The sequence below is a fragment of the Trypanosoma brucei genome, chromosome 10 (genome assembly GCF_000210295.1).
Source record: "Trypanosoma brucei gambiense DAL972 chromosome 10, complete sequence".
In the NCBI taxonomy this organism is placed as follows: Eukaryota; Euglenozoa; class Kinetoplastea; order Trypanosomatida; family Trypanosomatidae; genus Trypanosoma; species Trypanosoma brucei.
The window spans coordinates 1,252,248-1,271,308 of record NC_026743.1 but is presented as its reverse complement, the minus strand read 5'-3'; the positions used below and the strand labels follow the sequence as shown (position 1 = coordinate 1,271,308).

Genomic DNA, 19,061 nt, shown 5'->3' with positions numbered 1-19,061 from the left:
ACCATTCAACCCCGTGATGAGACGGAGGTGGAACACCAGTTCACCATAAACTTTCACCGTCCAATACCCGTCCGACGACAGGGTTCTAAACTGTTCACTATGTTCAACCCCTACAAAGCAATTCCGAAAGGGAGTAAGGGAAAACAAAAGAGTGAGATGAACGAAGTACCAGTGTTGTCACAACACAGGCGAAAGAGGAGAATTGTCATTAACGCGCTTTATGGATAGTCGCATCACCGTTGCCTAACCGAGAAAGCGTACGACAGCCGCAACGGCTTCAAGGGAACAAAATATCACCCAAAGAACAACGAATCCGACGCCAAATACGTGCCCTTACCAGACACCATCCCATCCACTGCAGCGGGGTTGGGAAAGCCAGTCAACGATTTTTCAAACGTGTTTCCGCTGGTGCGTTTCGACCTCCAACTCCTCCTTTGTAAAGTAATTTACAGGGGCGACGGCCAACACCCAGTTGGCGGATGGGACGGCCGTAACGTGCATCATGTACCGCTTTTTCGTGCAGCGAAGCTGTGTAAAAACTACGAGGCGTGGCCTTTCTTCCATCGCAACCATGGAAGGAGTAGGAGGTAAACCTTTACTTCTCTCACCATGTGTGCTCGTGCCAGTTCGGAAAAGATAACTTGAGGGATGTAACTCCACCGCAGATTCTGCATCACCGAAGCGATTACCACTGCCAACCTGAGATGCAGCACCCAAACGACTTACGGTGGGGTCAATCGGGCGCACAATGGAGTACGTTCGTTTATCCAGACCTAGTACGGAAACGTTCATAAAGAACCCTGAAAGCAGAGCTTTTGTCAAAGCCTCTACAGAGAGAGCATCAGCTTCCTGTCCATTTGGAAGATCAAAACCAAGTCGCTCACACGTTTTGAGTATTTGGTCAAGAATGTCCCGCGCGCGCAAGAGAGACTTGGAATTCACATAATTTGTATCGCAGAATTCCTGCTTCAAGGACCCTGACCGCAGCCACTCCTCCATTAGCCGAACATAGCCAACAACATCGCCATTGCCGGAGGAAAACATCTTATCCCTTGCGCTCGTCATGGCTATACGCTCCTTTGGATCTCTTGTATTTATGAAAATGGAGTCCAAAGAAAGCATCGCCACAGCAATTGCCATGTGTCGCAAGCACCCCATTGCAGAGGCACGAATAACACATTTGCTTAGCGACGGATCCAAAGGGAACTCTGCCATGCGCCTCCCGGTAAGTGTCAGTCGGCCATCTTGCTTCATGGCACCAAGCAGGTATAGGTGATCCAAGGCTCGCTCTAGTGAGGCCGTCGACGGTGCATCAATAAACTCAAACTGAAGTAAATTGTTGATGCCAAGAGCCTTGAGTTGCAGAACGACAGAGCTCATCGAAGACCGCAAAATCTCGGGAACGGTTTCCGAGGGGAACTCATTATGAAACGTGTAGGTTGTGTAAAGACGATAACAATCACCTTCCCGTGTACGCCCAGCACGGCCCGCCCGCTGTGTAGCACTTGCCTGTGAAATGGGAAGCACCCGAAGTTCCTCTATCATTGCCCGGTGGTTATAGTAATTCTGCTTACACAGTCCACAGTCCACAACATACACTATGCCATCAATAGTGATGGACGTTTCCGCAATATTTGTGGCGATAACAACCTTCCTGGTGTTTGGCGGAGGCACCTCATATATCCGCTTCTGCTCACGAGGGGGAAGGGAGGAATAGACGGGAAGAACCAACAAAGGACGGAGTTGACCGGCGGTCTCAACAAGAGCCTCGCGAACGGCGGCAGCACAACTTTCGATTTCTTCCTGTCCTGGAAGAAAGACAAGGATGTCCCCTGGCAGCGGCTTCGTAGCGTGGAGCATGAGTATACAATCCACACTGGCCTTCACATAGTCAGCAACTGGTTCAGTGATGTACGAAGTATCAACGGGAAAGGAGCGGCCTTTTACTGTAAATATGGGTGCTCTATTAAAGAAGTCGCTAAATTTATCCGCATTTATTGTCGCACTCGCCACAATTACCCTCAACTGTTTGTTACCCCGTATGATATCCTTTAGCAGTCCAAGGAGTATGTCAGTATTGAGGGACCTTTCATGGGCTTCATCCACCATGATGGCGGCGACTGTGTTAAGGCTTGGGTCTCCGACAACTTCCTTCAGCATCATACCATCCGTCACGAAAAGAACACGTGTCAGCGGCCCCGTACGGTCATCAAAACGCACCTTGTATCCTACGATGCTACCACATCGCGTATTCATTTCTTGTGCTACACGCTCGGCAACACTAATGGCAGCGAGCCTCCTCGGCTGCGTGCATATAAGTCGCTTCCCTTGTGTCACTTCCCCTACGGGTTCAGATGTCACACCTTCCCCGTTCGCAGACGTGGGTGGGGCAGGTTCGTGTAAATTCTCCTCGTAGAGGTACTGAAGCAGCTGCGTTGTCTTACCTGAACCAGTTTCTCCCACAATGATCACCACGGGATTGTTCCGAATCAGTTCAAGAAGTGCACCACGCGACTGATAAATGGGAAGAGAGCGGCGCTGCTCCTGCAACCGGCGGTTCTGATTTTGTAGCGCCGCTGTGCGCTCACGCTTTATCTCCTCTTCTGTCACTTCTTCCGTGTAATCATGCTTCTCGATGCGATCATCAATGATGGCTTTGTCCATCGCCACAAAACCGTGAGACGCCTCCGCGTGTCTCTGCGTATCCTCCTGGACAATCATTTCCTCCTGGATCAGCGGTGGAACCACCACATCCCGATGGCGCTTTTCTCCAAGAGCCGGTCCCCCATCCAGCGTGATTATTTCCTGTCGCATGTTTGCTGCAACCTGCAGCCGCTCAGCAGCCTTCACCTCTTGAGCACGCTTGCTTAACAACTCAATTTCAGTAAAGGAACTGGGCAACACTCCGGCCTCTATCTCAGTGATCTTCTCCTGCAGGACAACAGATGCTGCCTTCTCTCGCATAGCAGCCCGCTTGCGTAAATAAGCATCACGAGATGCCTGCTGAGCCCGACGCATGGCTTCCCTGTCCATTTGCTTCGGAAGATAACTGAGTGATCCTCCCCCTTTTTATTTACATGTGTGAAACCACCGAGTAGCATGACGGAAAAGAGAGGGAAAGGAAAGTTTCTTTAAAATAAAAATAAAAAGATGATTCCAACATTTTTAAAAAACATTGAAGATAACCAAAAATTACCGTTTTTTTTTTTAATTTCCTGCATCATTCGACCTACCCCATGTGAGGGGACTGCAAAAAAAAAAAAAAGCAGCTGGGTGCAAAGACCCAACTTATATTCCACCCTTTTTGTTTGTTAGGCGCTATCGCGCCTTCACCACCGCCCCCCCCACGAACACACACGAAATATTGTTAATGCGATATTTTAAAGCAAAATAGGGGAAAAAAGACAATGACTTCTAGCACCATATCGCGTCCTCGACGCCACAACACACGAAATACATGACTGAAGAAGAAAAAAAAAAAGTAAAAAGAAGAAGTTTAGTGAAAGAAAAGAAACAGCGGTATAAAGTAAGAGAAACGGAAACTGAGTGTTGGTTCACCCTGTGCCGAACAACAGTCGCCAATACGTTTGCACTTGAAACCACATAGTACGTAAAATATTTATGTGTAAAACAACCCTTCGTTCATAGTATTTCATTACCCACGCACCCCACACTCCGCCACCAACGTGTAATGTCCTCTCACAGTCCTTGCCCGTCGATAACAACGGTGACACCTAAAATAAATACACATGTCGCTCTACACCATGTTTCGGCACCCCAACACTTTCACTGCACTAACTTATTTAGTTCCTCGTCGAGATCGAATGATGATTCATCCGCACCACCCATGCTACACGGCACCTGCTGCATTCGGCATACACCATCCACATCAGCTATGTCGTGTGACGAAGACTTTGGTTGCATGGTGGAGAGCCATTGTTTGATCACATTCTTGTCATTCTCCTCGTCCCCTTCGGCAACAAAAGGGTGTCGCCGGAGTTCATCACACGTCGGGCGCTTGGACGGTTCCCTTTGAATGCACGTCGTGATGAAATCCGTCATTGAAGCATTCATGGATGATGGAAGAGAAATCACAGGACCATCACCATTTAAATGCTGCAGTAGAACCCAAAAGCAACCCTCTGTAGAACCATTAGCCCGTGAAAGCCTATCAATGAATGGGCACTTGCCAAGGGCGAGTTCAGCAACAGCAAGACCAAGTGACCAAATATCCGCCGGGAAAGAATACGGTTCCCCTTTCAAACGCTCAGGACTCATATAGGTAAGTGTTCCAACGAAGCTAAATGCATTTCCGCGGGTGCACTCCAGACACGAACTTGCTCCAAAGTCTGATATTTTGATGCTCCCATCCCGGCTGTACAAGATGTTACTGGGTTTTATATCGCGGTGAATGAGATGCCTATCCTTGTGAAGATAAGACAAACCGCGAAGAATACTCCGTGTGATACACTCTAAAACTTTTGGAGGAACAGACCCTGCCACACCGTCTAAACTACCATCCATACACTCCATGGCAATGAAAACGGAGCCCTCATGACAAAATGCGCCGTAGAAATCAACCAAATATGGGGACGGCCCGCCGCCACGGTGAAGGGTTTCAAGTTCACGTCGAATCTCCATCATGCGGGTTTGACCTGTGAACTTTATTTCCTTGAGTGCAATTTCTTTTCCAGTTTTTCGGTGTGTGGCCCGACGGACAGAACCACTGCTTCCACGGCCTAAAAAACTCGTATTGTTGACAAGTACATCCTCTGGTGAAAGGACGTATTTTTGTCCCATAGACGTTGTGAGACCCTCCGCGGACACGGTTAGTTCACCCAGACGAATGCCCTCGTGAAGCATACGCAGGTTTTCGTCGCTATCGTTCGGCAACATATCGATGTCAATCTTCAACCCGGTCATGGTTGACTCAACACACAGTGAGGCAGAGAAGAAAATTCCCTTTCACAGAAAAGAATACCTGCAAATGCGCAGAAATACCTATTTTGCAAGCGTTGTGGTTGTTTCAGTGTCACTTGTAACGTTAAGATCCTGTTTCCCCTTCTTTCGGTACTAAAGAGAGGAACAACCGCTACGAGCCGCGACTTTCCTATTTCTCTTTGTAGCCGATGTACATACATAAATATAAATGAAGAAATATAGATATACATACATATATATATATATATATATATATATTTGTTTATGTGCGTTTGCATACGTGAGTTCAACAAACACAGTGAAGCAAGTTGTATTATCGCTGCATTAGCAATCGGCATGATTGAGCACGAATGCACAAATACTTATTTGTATATATGCACTCATGTATTAACGTTAAAAAAAAAGAGGGCAAGGTCTCTACGTGGATCACAACACAATAAACTTAATGTAGCACGGCATATAAGGTCCTCGCTGCATACGAGTACAAAAAAGGTAGCGGATACAAAATGAACAGATGTGTTGCGAGTAATAACAATGATAGTCATGCACAAGCGGTTCCTCGGTGCATTAAGATGTTGATGCAGTGGCTCACTAAAGCACCAAAACCTCCGCGAGGGAACCAAAACAGAAAAGGAGGGGTGCTCGTTTACTCGTAACTTGTACCCTCAAGCAAAAAAAAAAAAATCAGCGGCTCACCATCAAACAATAGTTTGAGGATCTTTGTGCTTCTATCTATGATGGCTTTTAACCACAAACTAGGCCCACAAGCAGCCGAGCACAACAAATATCTATGGTCAAATTCTATAAATTTACGTTCGCAATTCATAAAAATATATATATTTATTTGGGCACCTTTAGTGACTACCCCCTTCGGTCACGCCAAAAGAAAAAACCCCTTCTCCCCGCTATCGCACATTACACGAGTGGAAAGCAACTCAGTGCTTATTGAGCGGTGATCAAAGGGGGAAGAGGACACACAGGTAACATATATATATATATAATAATATACGGAAGAAAAATAGTAAAAGTGGTGAGACTCCACTCAAAACACAGTGAGGAAGGGGAAAAAAGGAAAAAAAAATGTCAGGATACTTATGATACACTGCTATCATCATCACTCCTTCCCTGTGTGTTTGTGCGTGTTTGTCACCGTCACTCTTTGGTCGAATCCTTCCTATCGACGAGGGTAAAAACAACCGTCAATGTTCCGTACTGCTTTTCCCGTAGCATCACTGGAAGTGTACGCGCACCCGGCGACTCTATCACCTCAGAGGCATCTACTACAGCAGATCCCAAGCTATCAAAACCAGTTGTGTCTACATCCTGAACCTCAAATCGTATAACATGCCCTCGCTCAACAGAAACCTGGAACTCAGCTTCTTCTAAACTCCACTTAGGGTTCACAGTATCACGTTTTTCAGGTGTTGTGAATGCGTGATTGGGTCCTACCCATACTGTTACTCGTGGATCCGTTACTCCAAGCACATTAAACATGGACTTGTCGTAGTCCAAAAGATCATGAGCTTCCTTGATGTATATTGACATTGCAACTCCTGTAGAAGCGGGTGTGTTGCGATCTTGTCTTCTTGTCAAGGACGGCTCACTCTGGCCGTTAGTCACGGCAGCAGGAGACACCGCCGCCGCTCGTTTTTCCTGAGAGCAAGTGACTTCATCTTCACCACGCACTGGGGGAGAGGAAAGAAGCGAAAAAAACACAGTGATCGTCCCCTGACCCGACTGCCTTTGCCTTCGTAAGATATCCGCGCGATCTGGAGGGCCTCCAAGCTGTAGTTTCTTCCTGCCAAACCCTCGACGGAAGAGGTCCAGAGTGGATATTTGTGCACAACCGACGATTCTTCCACCGTAGCCGCATTTTCTATCCTGAGCCATTACATGAAATTGGATGGCGCCACTGCTTAGAGGGTGCACAGAAAACGTTGCGGAGTTGCCCGTGCCGGTCCACGAAGGGTCGGCTGTCCCACATACTGCGGAGGTCATGTACTCCACCAGATTAGGTGAAACAATACACACCACTACATATCCATCCGACCGATCAATGCAGAGTCCGTTGCATGCCTCGACTGTAACCCGAATAGGCAAAGCGTCCAATAAAATTGTTTTGCAATTTGTAACAGAATCCTCGTGGAGAATCTTTGATGACTCGGTGAATCCACATACCGCTCCAGGATAAGGTGCTGACCTGCACACACTTCCCCCGGACTGGGTTCGGCTTCTTTCACCCTCACTCCTAGCATTCTTACGGACGCACTGAACCACCAACTTTCCAAGTTTGTGCTGTTTGCGGCGAATGTACTCTAACGATTCATCCCTTCGTGGCTCTAGTTTCAGTTCATGCAACTCCTTCCCGGAAAATATCAGACGTTTTGGAAGATGAGCTTCGCCCAGGAACCGGTCCTTCCCCTCTTGGTCATGGTCATATACGCGGAAGGTGACAGACCCTCTCGCGTGATCGGGACGGATTATACATCTACCCTGCGCCGAATGCTCCCACTGAGGGTTGGATGATGCCATAACGGGTGGCGTGTGCAACAACTCCTCACCGGTGCCACTGTCGAACGCTACAACGTAAGGATTTGAATACACGCCCGAAGGACGCTTTATAACACCTTTAGCACTCAACACGCGTAGAATTACAGCGTCGGCAGGAGAGCAACACCTCGCCTCTTCCCCTGCACTACAACTCACGTCGATGTTGACGGTGTCATATTGTTCAGCTTCCATTGACCGCTTCACGTCGAGCACCGACCGCCGGCAACCACTGGAGGTGATGGCAGAGTTGCGTGGAGAAACCGCAGGAATAAAAGAACTTCTTCGATCCCTCCCCACCACCGAAATACATGCAGTGAAATTAATGGAACCTAGGCGATGAGCGTTTTGAATAACTTCACTATCCGGTTCACGATCGCGTGGACAAAGCCTTACCTTTCGTTGGAAACGTTTGTCTACTGCAACGTCCTCCAAGAAAGACTCAACAGGTACTTTTGCCTGTCCCAAAAAGAGACCAGTATTGTTTACACCTCTTGAATAGACCTCAAATGTGAGACTCCACGGTAAACCCCTCACCACTTTGAAGGTAACAGTGTCCCCAGCATTTGTGAACTGAGGGCAATTGGTGTCCTCACGGGGCAGAGTCTCAAGTGCCTTTTCACCAATTGGTGAATAGAGCACAACAAAGGGATCAATAAAAAGAGCACCATTGTTACGCCGGTTAAGTAGGTTCTCACATGCAACAAGGGATACGGTGAGATTAAATAAAGCTGCTTTGCCTGGTTCCTCGGCAGGGAGACCACGCTCCATTCGTGTCATGACGGACTCAAGTACTTGCGTGTACCGCTTGAACTCCTTCTCACGCCTCGCCCACACAACCCGTGCAGCACGGTGCTTTTCCACCAACACGCGAATGACACGATTGAGATTTGTGTCCCTGCCGTCCTTCGCGCTTTTCCCCGGGCTGTTCTCCACCGCAGGTGCCGGTTCAAAAAGATCTTCTTTACAAGCTGGATCAGTCTTTAAAGTTTTACCGCCCTCCTCCTCGCGGCGACCCGCAACGGTACCCCAATCTGCCGTCCTTGCTGCAAGAGGAGTCGGCTCATCTCCTGCCTTCCTCTCGGAAGACATCGCCAGAAGTTCCTCACACCGCTTTTCCACCGCTTCCCGCCTTTTTTCCTCGAGGGCGAGAAGTCCCTCCAAAGCCTCTATTCTTTTCAGCATGTCAGACACCTTATCCCCTTCACATATGGTATCTTTCTTCTTTTCCTCTTTCTTATCTTCTTCCTTATTCCCCTTCTCATTTTCATCATCCTTCTCACCTCTCTTTTTCCTCTCTTCAGATGGGGCCGCAGTGGTTATGGGCTCCGACAGTTTTTCAGGTTTGTGTTTGAAGAAGACATGTGACCCGTGGCGGCCCTCGCTGATGCGTATGGTTTGTAGAAGCGCGGTTTGATCACGGAGGGCATCTCCAGAAGCTTCCAACTCTTTTCGAAGGTCAACAACGAGCCTTTCCAGCTGCTCACGTTCCCTTTTAAGGGCTGTTTCCTTCACAGATAATTTTTCGTTCTCAAGTTTGAGGCGCAAAACCTCCGCATCGCACGTCAAATCAGCGGCTGGATGCACGGAAATATCTTTTTCAATATGTCCCAGTGCTACCGTTGCTGATGGTATACCATTTATTTCACCTAGAGAACATCCCGTTACCTTATCACTTACCATTTTCAGCTGCTCGTTACTGCGATTAGGTCCCTCGCCTGGACTCGAATATTCTCTAATAAGTTGCTTAAGTTGAATCATAGTTGCCTCCTTTGCAGCCATTGCCTTACGCAGTCGCCGCTGCGCTTCAAAACGTCCAGCCGCCCCTGCCATCGACGAAATGTTCGCTTTTTGATGGTCGTCAAGTGGCCGCCTAACGGAGTCCTCAAGCGCCACTTTCTGTTGCTCTTCCGCACTATTTATTGGTTCAAACACCGTAGCGTACACTCCGCGTGGAAGCAATACAACACTTCCCGCGCCAGTAGCAGAGAGCCCGCTATTGCCTCCAGTCATAATTATTTACACTCCCTCTTCTTCTCTTTATATCTCTTTAAACACCCAGGCGTGTGGAATGGAGGTAAAGGTGAAACCCGATACTTCTCTAACTAAAAATATTGTCGGTAGAGAAGGGGAAAAAAGAAAAGAGAAAAGAAAGAAATGGTGGAGAAATTAACGGAAGCTAATGAAGCAGGAATTGACTGGTGACCCCGCTGATGCATTGAAAATGGAGTAGAAAGTCTTTGGGCAAGTGGCATTCAAACGAGTTGTTTGAAGTCACTCACTACTGGATGAATGACAACAAACAATCATAAAAAGTATAGCGTTCGGTTCACGTGAACACTTCTCTTTGAATATATGAAGTGAAAAAAAAAAAGAAAGAAAAGTAGATATAAAAGGACTCATCCTCATTGCTATCGTTCGTTGCTCTTCAGCATCTCTTAAGGTGAATTATTTCCCCGAATAATTTTTTCAAAAAAAGAGGTGGAGCAGTAACTCAAGTAGAGAAGAAAAAAAAAAAAGAGAGCGGATGAAGAAAAAAGAAAAAGGTGGAAGAGCAGGAGACCAGCCCACTTTGTACAAATATAACAGTCTCTTTGCTTCCCTCTTCATCACAAATATGCACACTCTCATTCACACAATCTTCAGCTGCTCACACAGTACTGTAACAGTAAAGCAAACAAAAGTACAAGCACACAGGCATATATACATTACATAAAAATAATTTAAAAGCAAAAAAGGGGGAAAGAAATGGAACAATAATGGGATCGCACTACAAATCTGGAGGTACTTGTTAGTACAGTTTGTCACTTTCCCATTGTTACTTTGTTTTATTTTGTTTATTATTTTTTTTGCCGCACAAAATATCCCGTTATTCAAACAATTTCACACGCTCCACTTACTTTACCAAGTACATATATACATGTGCTTGCCCCTCACATATACGCGTAAATTGGAAACAAAAAAAATTAAAAGAAAAAAAGTTAAAAGAAAAAATGGAGGAAGAGAGAACACGATCACACGTACGTACAAAATATATATGAACACACACACCAAACATTTGGCTCCTTCGGCATTTGTGTACCGCTATTTTCATATCGCTCGAGTCACGTTTCGTCATAACGGCACCAACGCTGCCACCATTATCATTATTATCATAAAAGTCACGATTAAAAAAAAAAAAATCATCATCATCATCACCATCGCCATGTTTCCCTCTTCTTCGCATCCTTACTTCATATCTGGGTGGCGGTAACATTCTCCCTCCTCTCCCTGAAAAGAAAAAAAAGAAGAAAAAAGAAAAAAAAGAAAAAACAGGAACCGCACAAATGTAATAAATTAAATTCTCATAGTTTCCTCCTTCAAGAAGAACTCTTACCCCTCTCCTCCCCTCCCCTGCCCCATTCCCTGGACCTTCTGGGGTGATGGAATCAAATAACAGAGAAAAAAAGAAAAGTAAAAGTAAACAAACTGGAAGTATCGTGAAATCAAGTGATTTTTTCTTTTTAAAAAAAAAAAAAACAAAACAAAACAAAACAAAATGAAAAATGTGGTGAGAACCCGCAACAAACATTTTTTCTCCCTCTTTTTTCTTGTTTTATTTTCTTTTTTTTTTCCTTTTTTGCTTCACTTTTTTTTTTTCGTTGTTTATGTTAAGCTTCCCTTCAATTACCACAAGTCATGAGAGGGAGCCGGTGACGGCAATAACAATAACAACAAAAGTGACAATAACAGCAGCAGCAACAGCAACGCCCTTCCCCCTCCCCCTCCCCTTCAAAAAAGAAAAAAAATGTAAACAACAACAACAACGTTAAATATATATATTTAAAAAAAAAAAATCATCATTCTTCCAATTCTCTTCAAAACTTAAGAGATATAAAGCAAACGCGAAACGATAAAAAGAAAAAGAGGAAGGGGAAATATTTGAAAATATGGAGAAGTGTTATATGAATATATTTATTTATTTAATCAACTTTTCATGTAATATATTATACATATTGTTGTTTTTTGTTTATTTTTTTTTTAAAGTCTCACTGTAAAAGGCGAGGGGAATCAGAAATGGGAAGAAAGTAACAGTTCGGAGTCACACAAACAGTCGTAGGAAATAACACACCGACTTTTGTCATAGCCGATGATAAAACGCCTTTGAAAGTAAAAAGAAAAAAAACAAAAAGACACACGGACCAAATGTGGCAACATCAGTGCGTGAAAGAGACCCGAAGGCGGAAAAAAAAAATGAAGGAGTGCCACCAACGTGCGGGCGCAGCACGGTTAAAAGAATCGCTAACTAAACTAATGTTGCTGCTGCTACTGTTGTCAAGTATATATTATTCTTTTTTTTTCTTTCTCCTTTTCCTTCCCCTCCTCCTCCTCCTCTCTCCTCCCCTTCATTTGCATTTATTTACTTAATTTAGTATCCTTTTTCTTCCTTTTGCATCATCTCACCCATTGCTTGCAGAGTTAAGTGTAAAGTGTTCATGTGTACGTGAGATAATATTTAAAAACAAAAAACAAAAAGCAAAAAAAAAAACACAACCACAAGCACAAGCACAAGCATTTCATTTTCTCTCTTTCTCTTCTATTCCTTCTTACTTGTAGCTCTTATTATTATTGTTATTATTATTATTGTTATAACGCAATAATGACACCAAACTGCTTTCATCATCATCATCATCACCTCTACACAAACATATACAAGCACTCACAAATACCGAAGGAAACAAATACGGTAAACAACAGGAGAGGAAAGTTGACAGAAGAGAAAGAGAAAACCAAAAAAAAAAAATAGATAATAATAAAGGTAAAGACACACACAAACAAACATACAAACATACATACATACAAAAAAGCAATTAAATAAACAACAAATATTGAAGAATTTCGTTTTTTTTCCTTTGTGTTTATGTTTGTTTTGTGTGTTCAACATTCCCTCTTTTGTTCCCTTCATACCTTTCCAAGCATACAAATCACCGTCTCCATCTCTTTCTATTTTCATCCTTCTTTTTTTTATTTTCCTTCACACATAAGCATAAGCACAAGCACAAGCACAGTCATACAAAAACAAAAATAAAAATAAAAAATTAGCTCCTGAAAAGCAGAACGACGCATAAAACAAGAAGGAGGGGGAAAAAAAGAAAAGAAAAGAAAAGAAACACATACATACAAATAATTATTTTTTTTTTATCTTGTGTCGTGGAGGGAGAGATGGGGAAGTTCTCAGGTGGCGTGTAAACGAAGCGAAACCGGACAACTGATCGCAAACCAAACCAATAAATAAAAAAAAACAAAGAAGAAATGAATCAAAATCAAAATCACAAATCACAAATAAAAGAGAAATAAGGAATGAGAGAAGATGATGACGGCATGATGCAATGCCAATACACACTTACATTCCCTTTATTTTTCCTATACATTTTTGTACATAATCGTGCACACACAAACGCACATAGACACGCATTCATTCACATATGCAGATTCATATTTATGCATGCAAAATGTACAAACTTTCAATGTATATATTTATTTATTTATTTTTATATATTATATATTATATTTATATTCATACATGTAACCCTCTTGTCTGATATGTTTCCCGAAACAGGTTTGTATTATACATACGCATACCTGTGTGTATAGCCGTACATTTAAATATACGTATATATTAATATATATGTATACATGATATTTTCTTGATCTCCGCATGCGCCTCAGTGCTCACAACACCGGAACCAAAGAGTAATGGACAACAGCAAAAACGAAGAAGGAAAACAAAACAGCAACACATAGAATGCAAAGGTAAAACAAAAAATTTTTTTAAAAAAAGAAGACAAAAAAAGAGCAAAAAAAAACAAAAGAAAAAGAAAACGGCCGAACATACAAACGCACAGATACGAACGTACGCCACTTTGTCTTTTTTTTTTCCTTCTTCTTTCCATTTTCTTTTCCTCCACCACTCAATTCTGTTCCTCCTTCCCCCTCCACGGAATACAACAACAAAATAAACAAAAGGTTCTTTTAAAAAAAAAAAAGATAAAAAAAAGAAAGAAACTACAGCAAAGCAAATAAAATGATAAATAGCAGAAACTACGCGAGATTCCCAAGCCAGCAAACAAGAAGCTGAAGGAAAAGAGAGAAATAATAATAATAATAATAATAATAATAATAATAATAATAATAATAATAATAATAATAATAATAATAATAATAATAATAATGAAAGAAAACACACACGCACAAAGGGATGGTCACATCACAATCACCACAAAAAAAAAGTTTGCAGGCCTTCATGCACCGGAATTAAAAGAAAAAAAAAGAAAAAAAGAAGGAAACACGGTATGTATTAATACAATATCAATAATAAGGATAGTAAACGCAGTAACAATAATAATTATTATAACAATAATCACACAAGGTGGAAGGATGAATTGTAAGCTTGACAAAGAGGATTAGAATATGGAAAGGAATGAGGGGGGAGAAATTGTTTCGAAATAAAACAAAAACGAAAACAGAAGGGAGCCTATAAGAGAAAGAAAAAAAAACGAATGCGAAACTAATACCAAAAAAAAAAAACATGTTAGCACACGTGTGGGTCAACACACACACATATATCAAGGAGCCTGCACGTCTCATATAAATATATGTATTATAAACATAAGTGTTATATATTGGTGCCTGTACAAATACTTTTTTTTTCTTAAAGTATAATCAATTATTTATGTACAAATCAGTGATTTTCTTTTTTCATTTCATCATCCTTTTTCTTCTCGCTCGTTACTTCTGTTTTTATCATTATGATTTATTTCATTTCCTTTCAAACTTGGAGGCAACTGTCCCGTACACATTGGGGAAAACAATCCAAAACAAGAATAAAAAAAACAAAGAGGAAAAAAAAGCAGGAGGGCAGCAAGAAGAGAAAGAGAAAAAGAGAATTATCAACTAATAACCACGGTAATGATGATAGTAATGATAATGATAATATTAACAAAAATCATAAAGTTAAGAATATATGAAATGATATAACGTAAAAAAAAAAAAGATGGGAAAAGGGAAACAAAAGTTAACTTCCTTCATCCCTGCCACACATCACATATGCAATGGACCTCTTTTTTTCTTTTTTCCCCTTTTCCCTTTCCATTTAAGTTACACCACTCGTCAAGATTTCATATAAAATTATATCATATCATTTTCATATCATCATCTCCGAGCAGAAAAACACGTACTTCTTTTCCCTTTTTTTTTTTCGTTTTCACTTTCTCCCTTTCTTTCTTTTCCCTTTTTTTTCTTTTTTTTCTTTCGCTTTTGCTTTCTTTCTTTGTCGCCTCTCCTCCACCTCCCCCGCACTTTTTTTTTCCTTTGGTGTTGTTGCATTGCAGACACACACGAACGCATACTTATTCATAATAAACACAAATCTGAACATTTACCTTATATTTGTTTTTTTTTGTGGGTTCCTTTGTTTTTTTCCCCCTTTTATTTCCCTTTAACGCCTTGAAACGACCCTTTTTCCTCTTTTTTTTTTCCGCGGTGTTTCTGCCGTTACTTACTTATTAAATTTGTATTATTATTTTTTTCGCTATTTTTGTCTCCCTCATTCTTGTCATTGTTTTCGTTTATTTATTTATTTATTTATCCATTTCCTTTCCTTCCTTTCAGCTAGCTCGGCAGGAAAGTTTTATTTGTCTCCCCTCACCATCTGTTTTTTTTTCCCCTCTCAGTTTCCTTTTTCTTTTTCTCCTTTATTCACCGTCTTTAGACCTTTACCACGATTTGGCCGTTGTTGTGGTATTCTATAAATTATTTGTCTTTACCTCGGTCTGCAATTTATTTAGTTGCTTGTACCTATGAACTAATTTTATTTTTTCACCCCACCTTTGCCCCTCCCTCTTTTCGTTGAAAGAAATTGTTTCCTTCTCTAAAACAAAAAAAATTTATTAAATATTTATCTATATTTTCCCCCTCCCGCCCCCTTCTCCCCCACGAAATCAATATAAATATAAATAAACATATATCCTTTTAATTAGTCTGGTTCATTATTACTCGCAGTTTAGTCGTTTGAAATTATATTATTTGTGTAATGGTTTAGCTACAAGTATTAAATTTCATATATTTTGCTTACAATCGCCCGAAATTTTGCTTATTTATATATATATGCACACATATATATAAATAGGAATATAGTATAATCATTTATCACTTTATCTTTGCTTTTCTTCCTGACTTGGTTCGTTAAAAATAGACAAAAAAAGACAAAAAACGGGAAAAGGCAGGAGGAGGAGGGGGAAAAAAAAAACAACTCTCCTCCATCTGTTATATTCCTAAAGTAAGATATTATGCTACTTTTCTTTTTTTCCCCCTCCCTTACAGCACTCCTGCAGTTGCAAACAGCAAAAATAAAGCAAAATTGAAGCACCTGATGCAAAATAGAAACGGATATTTAAAAAGAAAAAACACCAAGAATGGATAAAAATGCACGAACGAAAAGATTTTTAGAAAAAAAAATTTAAAAAGGCGGGATCAGGGAAAAGCTCAAAGGAGGTACAAGTAGAAAACACCTGAGCAAATCACCATGGTAACGAGGCACAATCATCTCTGTTTCTGCGTGGCACTCCACGTTGGCGAAGAACTGAGGCGGTCTTCTATAGTTCTTGATCCCAACGTCCGGTGCGCTGGTGAGCGACATTCAAAGGGACTGGCACCCATATCGTGTTGATCCAAAGAAAAGGGCTCCAACGGTTCATGTTCCATAATTCCACCACCTCCTACACGCACTCGAATGGGTTGACACCCGCCTGTAACGCTGCCACTTCCCCATGAGCGGTTCGCTGGATGTGTCGAGCCGCTATTTGCTGCACTGTAAACAGGTTGGACCCATCCAAAAGTGGGTGATGCGGTACATTTATAGCTCGCACCAAACGCATAAGGGTTATTGGTGTGCTTGCAACTGCGACTAGCCTGACTCGTTGTACTCTGACTTGCGAGAAGAGACGTACGCGAGTTGTCCCCATCCACGACCTCAATCAAATCTTCCAGTGGATTGGAACAGGTGTGCAAGTCCCGCGTGCCGCTGCTACCACACCTTTCAATGCGTCGGTGAGGGGAGGCGTACGGAGAGCCATCCACAGCAGCTGAAGGTGAGTGTTCGTTCCACTGCGGTGGTTGGCGGAATGTTGGAAGGGGCTCGGGAACAGGAATGGGAGCCGCTGCTGTCCGTGGTGGACTGCTGCTACCCGCAGAGCCCCCCGTGCGCCACACACTTGTTGGCTGCGGTGGGACGTACGGTACGGCCTGAGGATTTAGCTCCCTTGCGAGAAAGTTGGCGTCACCATCGTCCGCAACCTGCATGCTCCGCTTCTGCGACTCCAGTATCTCCTTCATTTGATTCATAATGTTCCCGCGCTCCTCTTCAGTAATGCTGTCCCCTTTTTGTATCAAAAGTCGATGCAAAGCTAAGTACCGCGGTATCACATGAATTTGATTGCAGCACACATTTGCTGTGCACCGGTCCCGTTGAAAGAGCATGCAGACACTCGGCGCCTTCTTCGGCGATCCCTGAAAGAGACCACGAGAAAAGACAGCAATGCTTGCTTTCGGAATTCTTAACCCCATTTTAAGCTGTGGGTCGTGCACATGAAACTCGTAGTCATCGGGAAGTGCATTGAAGCGTCCCTCCAGTTCGTTGAACCACGACTCAAACTCTTTCTTCTTCGTCTGCATCCACGTGAAGTCGACATGAATTTGGTTACACCAACGGGCCCACCTGCACTGCGAAGGGTTGCTAAGAAACAATCCGCAGGCAGTTGGTAACTGCGAGGCTAACATCGCGAACTGGTTCTGATGACCCGCACGCGCCCGGCGAGCCCGAACCGACGGATCCACGTATAGACCTTTAGTGAATTGCAACGCGCTAATCGGAACTTCCACGGCCTCTTTAAGGTCCGCACAGAACACACGGAACATCTTGGTCGGATCCGCACGCAGTGTGTTCTGGAACTCACGTTCCTTACTTTCAAGCCAGAATATCATCTCCTGTCGCTGAGCAGTTAGGTACTCGGCCTGCACATGAATGTCAGGGCACTGTTCACCTGAAATACACCTTCCCTCGGGATGGGCGTCACAAATTCGCGCGAAACTTTTCCCACCATTCCCGTTACTATTGGCGTTGTTATTGCAGTTACCACCACTGTTTCCATTACTTGGAAGCTGCGCACAGTTGAAAAGGCCACGGCTTCCGGTAGTGGGGATTACAACTCGACGCCCTACAGTAATAGGTGCCTTGAGGCAGCTGTCGTGAACCTCAAAAGACCCATCAGCGTCCTCTTCTTCACGCATAGGGGCGGGAACCCCAGCAACACCATGAAAAGGTAAACTGTAGAGTTGCTGCTGAAAAACAGCGGCAGCGTTCGGTGCGACTGGCGGTTGATTCCTGTACTTTGCAGTAGCGTTGGTGACCTTCGCGTACGGGTCGCAAAACACCATGAATGGTGGTGCAGGAGGTATTGGGTTGTAAACGGCTGCGGGAACCACCTGACGGAGGTGATTAGTGCCAGACATGATGTTTTCCTTCCCCTTCTTATTCCTTTATTTTCCTCTGTTTTTTTGCCACAATTTTTACCCCTTCCGTTTCCTCTGCCCGTATCTTCCTGTGGTATAAATATACTTAAATATATTCCACTTCCCCTCGACCTGCTCGCTTCTCCGGGGTCTGAATTAGCACCAGCTTCAGTCAATACAGTTGAACCACCTGAGACAGCAGAGGGGGTGGGCAAGTTTCCCGCGCCGTTACTATGCGATTAAACACTAGAGAACAGCACAAGTAGCGGCAACTGCTCCCACACCCTTATATATATATATATATATATATATATATATATTCCTCTCCGTCTTTTCACCACGACACAATTTCCTGAAACTCCCTCCCTTTCTTTCTTTCCTTCGTTTTAGATGTATGAGTGAGTCAGTTAGTGATATGAATGTGCAGAAAATGCCACTCACCTCACCTCAAAGCAAATCGTTCAACGTTCCTTCCTTCACTTGGTCCTTTTGTTTTTGATGCTATTTTTCCCTCTTTACTCTTCTCTTTTCTTTGCTTTCCTCGTTTTTTTTTGTGTGTGTGCGTGGGCGGGTGTGTCTTCCGGTTATTTTTGTCTTTACTTTTTCTTTTTTTTTTATTTTCTTCCCTCAAAGGAGGAAAAAGGGAAAAAAAGACAGTTCCCCCTGTTCACCACGCAAGCGCGCACTCTTAGTAATCCACAAATAGGTGGCAATACCTCTTTGCTGCTGCGGCTTCCAGAGAAACTCTGACTTCCCTTCACCTAAAAACAATCAAACAAAAAATTTTCAAGCAAGTGAAAAAGCGGAGATATATAAATGAGGCCAAATTATCGATAAGAGAATCAATGACAATAGTCAAAACGCTGACAAAAAACAAAAAGCAAAAAAAAAATGTCTTTTTGAAGGAAGCGAGAGGTGTATCAAACCAGATATTTATATTTAATTATTTATCGCGAGAGTGGCGCCTTAACCGCAATTATCCCCTTCCCCCTCAAAGTTTGACTGGTTATACCCCTTCATACTTT

At 43.0% G+C, this 19,061-nt stretch overlaps 6 protein-coding genes across 6 annotated transcripts; 1 reads left to right on the top strand and 5 right to left on the bottom strand.

The window, feature by feature from the left end:
* Nucleotides 1–390: 390 nt before the first annotated feature.
* Nucleotides 391–3,033, bottom strand: TbgDal_X6440 (DEAH-box RNA helicase, putative; the record flags this gene model as incomplete). The annotated part of the gene is made up of 1 exon (XM_011779521.1): nucleotides 391–3,033. The coding sequence occupies one exon, from the start codon at nucleotides 3,031–3,033 to the stop codon at nucleotides 391–393; it is 2,643 nt and encodes an 880-aa protein (XP_011777823.1).
* Nucleotides 3,034–3,786: 753 nt separating this feature from the next.
* Nucleotides 3,787–4,923, bottom strand: TbgDal_X6430 (MAP kinase kinase, putative; the record flags this gene model as incomplete). Its single annotated transcript, XM_011779520.1, has 1 exon — nucleotides 3,787–4,923. One exon carries the CDS (start codon nucleotides 4,921–4,923, stop codon nucleotides 3,787–3,789), a length of 1,137 nt encoding a protein of 378 aa, XP_011777822.1.
* Nucleotides 4,924–6,093: 1,170 nt separating this feature from the next.
* On the bottom strand, nucleotides 6,094–9,501 carry TbgDal_X6420 (hypothetical protein, conserved; the record flags this gene model as incomplete). Its single annotated transcript, XM_011779519.1, has 1 exon — nucleotides 6,094–9,501. One exon carries the CDS (start codon nucleotides 9,499–9,501, stop codon nucleotides 6,094–6,096), a length of 3,408 nt encoding a protein of 1,135 aa, XP_011777821.1.
* An 883-nt stretch (nucleotides 9,502–10,384) lies between these two features.
* On the bottom strand, nucleotides 10,385–11,059 carry TbgDal_X6410 (hypothetical protein, unlikely; the record flags this gene model as incomplete). The annotated part of the gene is made up of 1 exon (XM_011779518.1): nucleotides 10,385–11,059. The coding sequence occupies one exon, from the start codon at nucleotides 11,057–11,059 to the stop codon at nucleotides 10,385–10,387; it is 675 nt and encodes a 224-aa protein (XP_011777820.1).
* A 3,515-nt stretch (nucleotides 11,060–14,574) lies between these two features.
* TbgDal_X6400 (hypothetical protein, unlikely) lies at nucleotides 14,575–14,886 on the top strand (the record flags this gene model as incomplete). The annotated part of the gene is made up of 1 exon (XM_011779517.1): nucleotides 14,575–14,886. One exon carries the CDS (start codon nucleotides 14,575–14,577, stop codon nucleotides 14,884–14,886), a length of 312 nt encoding a protein of 103 aa, XP_011777819.1.
* A 1,182-nt stretch (nucleotides 14,887–16,068) lies between these two features.
* Nucleotides 16,069–18,036, bottom strand: TbgDal_X6390 (hypothetical protein, conserved; the record flags this gene model as incomplete). Its single annotated transcript, XM_011779516.1, has 1 exon — nucleotides 16,069–18,036. The coding sequence occupies one exon, from the start codon at nucleotides 18,034–18,036 to the stop codon at nucleotides 16,069–16,071; it is 1,968 nt and encodes a 655-aa protein (XP_011777818.1).
* Between the last annotated feature and the right edge of the window lie 1,025 nt (nucleotides 18,037–19,061).